The following is a 2,714-nucleotide window of genomic DNA, read 5'->3' on the forward strand; positions in this document are numbered from 1 at the left end:
CCCCCCCCCCTCCAATCCCCGCTCGTCCCATCATCGCGTCCCCGCGGCGGCTGTCGCGGCTGCGAAATGACTTCAATTAACGGAGAGCCGAGACCGCCCCCCCCCCCAACATCCCATCCCGTCCCTCGGGACCCCCCCGGCCGCTCCCGGGGCCGCGGCCCCGTCTATAAGAAGCGGAGGGCGGCGGTCGGGGGGGGCGGCGGCGATGGCAGCGCGGTCGGTGTTGGCGCTGCTGCTGCTGTTGGCCGGGACCGCCAACACCTCCCGCGCGTGTCCCGAACCCCCCCGGCCCGATCCGCTCCCGGACGGTCCCGGTGCCGCCGTTCCGTCGGGTCCGTCCGCTCTGAGCGCGCTGCTCCGCTCCATGGGCCGCTCCCGGCACGGCGCTGCCCCGGAGCCGCAGCCGCAGAGGTGAGGGGGGTGGGGGGCAGCGCGGGGGGCGCAGCGGGGCGGGGGGACGTCGGGTGTGGGGAGGATGCGGGGGTCGGGGGGTCCCGAAGGGTGCGCGTGGCCCCGTGTCTGTGTGTCCCGTGGTGTCCGTCCCCATCGGTGTCATCGCGCCGTGTCTGTCCGTCCCACCTGTCCGTCTGTCCTGCCCTCTGTCCGCCCATCCATCCATCCTCCTCCGCACTGACTCGGTCCTCTTTCATCCATCTTTCGGTGTCCCCGCTGCCTCCTGTCCATCCATCCATCCATCTGTCCCCATCCATCCCTTTGTCCATCCGTCCTTTGCCACCCCCCTCTGTCCCCATTGGTGTCTGTCCCCAGCTGCCCACAGCTGTCTGTTGCTTTGTTACCATCTGTGTCCATCCATTCCTGTCCGTCTGTCCTGTCTGTCCACCCATCCCAATGTCCATCTATGTACACCTCTCCATCCATCCGTCCATCCGTCCCTTTCCATCCACCCATCCCATATCCAACCATCCCCATCTGTCCATCTGTCCTCCCGGTGGCCGTCAGTCTCTCCCTTCCCTGCAGGTTTCCCCGTGGGCCGGGGGCCCCTTCGTGGCTCAGCCCCCGCAGTTGGGATCCCCCGTCTGCTCCATTCTGGACCATGGCCACACCGCAGCGCTTCGGCCGCCGCCGCTGAGCCGTCCGTGTGTCTGTCCGTCCCCTGCATGGATCCGTCTGTCCGCGGCTCATCCAATAAAGCGGTGTCCCCCAAACGCAGTGCTTTTGCCTCAGGCAGGTGGAGATGAAGGGGGGAAACGTCCCCTCCCTGCCCCATAAGCGCCCCCCAAGAACACACCAACACGGGGAGTTACAAACCCCCCCAGCTTTATTCCTGGGGGCTGCCTGCGCCCAGGGACCCACCTGGGGCTGGGGGGGCAGAACAGAGCCCCCCCCCCCCGTGGCCCTGAGTTCCATCCAGGGCCCGAATGTCCGTCCGTGTGTCTGTCAGAGCCGCCCCAGGCTCCGTCCAGGCGCCCACACGGCGTGTTGGTGGATCTGGGTGTCCGTCAGGGGCGTCCGCGTGGCACTTTGTGGCTCCATCCGTCCGTGGGTCCGTCTGCTCATCCCCGCCTCCATCCAGGGGACTCCACCGGGGGTCCAACCGGGCCGGGGGGGGGGGGCGGGGGGCTCATTTACCCCCCGCCATGATGCGGAGGTACTGCAGGGCGTTGCGGGCGGCGTGGGAGCGGGCGCCGTCGCGGGAGGAGGCGGCGCCGTGGCAGACGGTGGCCGGCTGCGTGGACAACTCGACCAGGCATTGGTGCAGCCCGCTGAGACTGAGCGCATCTGAGGGCAGCCGGGGGGCACGGCGTCACCCCCAGACCCCCCCCCCCCCCCCCCACCCAACCCCCCCCCCCCCCCCGGGGGGGGGTTGGGGGGGGGGAGCGGGGAGGGCGGGGGGGGGGGGGGGGGGGGGGCGGGCAGGGGTCTCACCGATGTCGAGGTAGCTGATGGCGAAGCTCTGCTCCTCTGACAGCTCCTGCAGCAGCGCGCAGGCGCCAGCACCCATGGGTGCCAACGGGTGGCTCCTCAGCTGCACGATCTTTTCGCCCGCGGAGTTACGCAGCGAATCCCACGTGCAGCCCGGAGCGCGGCCCCGCAGCCCCTCCAGCCGAGGACCGGCCTGTGGGGAAGGGGCAGAGGGTGAGGACCCCCTTTTTGGGGGGTGGGGGGCAACAGGGATTGCGGGGAACCCCCCGTCAGGGCACCTCTGGGGACATGGGGGGCTCATGGAGTTATAGGGACCTCTTATGGGGACACCCCTGGGGACATGGGGTTAAGGTTAGGGGGTTTGGGGTAAGGGTTAGGGTATGGGGGGCTCATGGAACTGTAGGGACATCCATATAGGGACACCCCTGGGGACATGGGGGACTGAGGGACCACCAGGACCCCCCATAGACGGACATATTTGAGGTTGGGGGGGTTGAGGGGGTGCTCAGGAACCATGGGGACCCCATTGTGGGGACAGAGAGGCTCAGACACCACTGCAGCCCTCGCGGTGGCACTCAGGGGACAACAGGGCGCCCTGGGGGTCCCCATAGGGGAACGGTTGAGATGTGGGGCTGTTGGGAGCCACAAGTGGGGCCCCCCCCAGGGAACACAGGGATTTGAGGACTGCAGGACCCCCCCCGAGAGACCCCAAATTCAGAGCGCGTCCCCTACACTTCCACCCCTCCCCCCCCCCAGCTTCAACCATTTGCATTCCCCATGCCCTGAAACGGAGCACAGAGCCCCCAGGGACCCCCCACCACCCCAAAATG

General features: G+C 68.7%; 2 protein-coding genes across 2 annotated transcripts; one reads left to right on the top strand and one right to left on the bottom strand.

The window, feature by feature from the left end:
• The first annotated feature begins 205 nt into the window (after positions 1-205).
• NPFF (neuropeptide FF-amide peptide precursor) lies at positions 206-1,090 on the top strand. The gene is made up of 2 exons (XM_042890709.1): positions 206-411; positions 979-1,090. Exons 1-2 carry the CDS (start codon positions 206-208, stop codon positions 1,088-1,090), a joined length of 318 nt encoding a protein of 105 aa, XP_042746643.1.
• Positions 1,091-1,582: 492 nt separating this feature from the next.
• Positions 1,583-2,563, bottom strand: TARBP2 (TARBP2 subunit of RISC loading complex). Its single transcript, XM_042890710.1, has 2 exons — positions 1,888-2,563; positions 1,583-1,740 (listed from the first exon to the last, which is right to left on the bottom strand). The coding sequence occupies exons 1-2, from the start codon at positions 2,183-2,185 to the stop codon at positions 1,583-1,585; spliced, it is 456 nt and encodes a 151-aa protein (XP_042746644.1). The 5' UTR covers positions 2,186-2,563.
• Between the last annotated feature and the right edge of the window lie 151 nt (positions 2,564-2,714).

Source organism: Lagopus leucura, unplaced genomic scaffold (genome assembly GCF_019238085.1).
Source record: "Lagopus leucura isolate 7727_CA_CO unplaced genomic scaffold, USGS_WTPT01 34785-0_obj-0_obj, whole genome shotgun sequence".
NCBI classification, from domain to species: Eukaryota; Metazoa; Chordata; class Aves; order Galliformes; family Phasianidae; genus Lagopus; species Lagopus leucura.

What these genes read in the sequence shown, in the direction of transcription:
- NPFF (XM_042890709.1), top strand. Translation starts at nt 206, where the DNA reads ATGGCAGCGCGGTCGGTGTTGGCGCTGCTGCTGCTGTTGGCCGGGACC. An exon ending in CCGGAGCCGCAGCCGCAGAG is followed by an intron (nt 412 to 978) that starts GTGAGGGGGGTG and finishes CCTTCCCTGCAG; the next exon opens with GTTTCCCCGTGGGCCGGGGG.
- TARBP2 (XM_042890710.1), bottom strand. Translation starts at nt 2,185, where the DNA reads ATGAGCCCCCCATGTCCCCAGAGGTGCCCTGACGGGGGGTTCCCCGCA. An exon ending in CATCAGCTACCTCGACATCG is followed by an intron (nt 1,741 to 1,887) that starts GTGAGACCCCTG and finishes GGCTGCCCTCAG; the next exon opens with ATGCGCTCAGTCTCAGCGGG.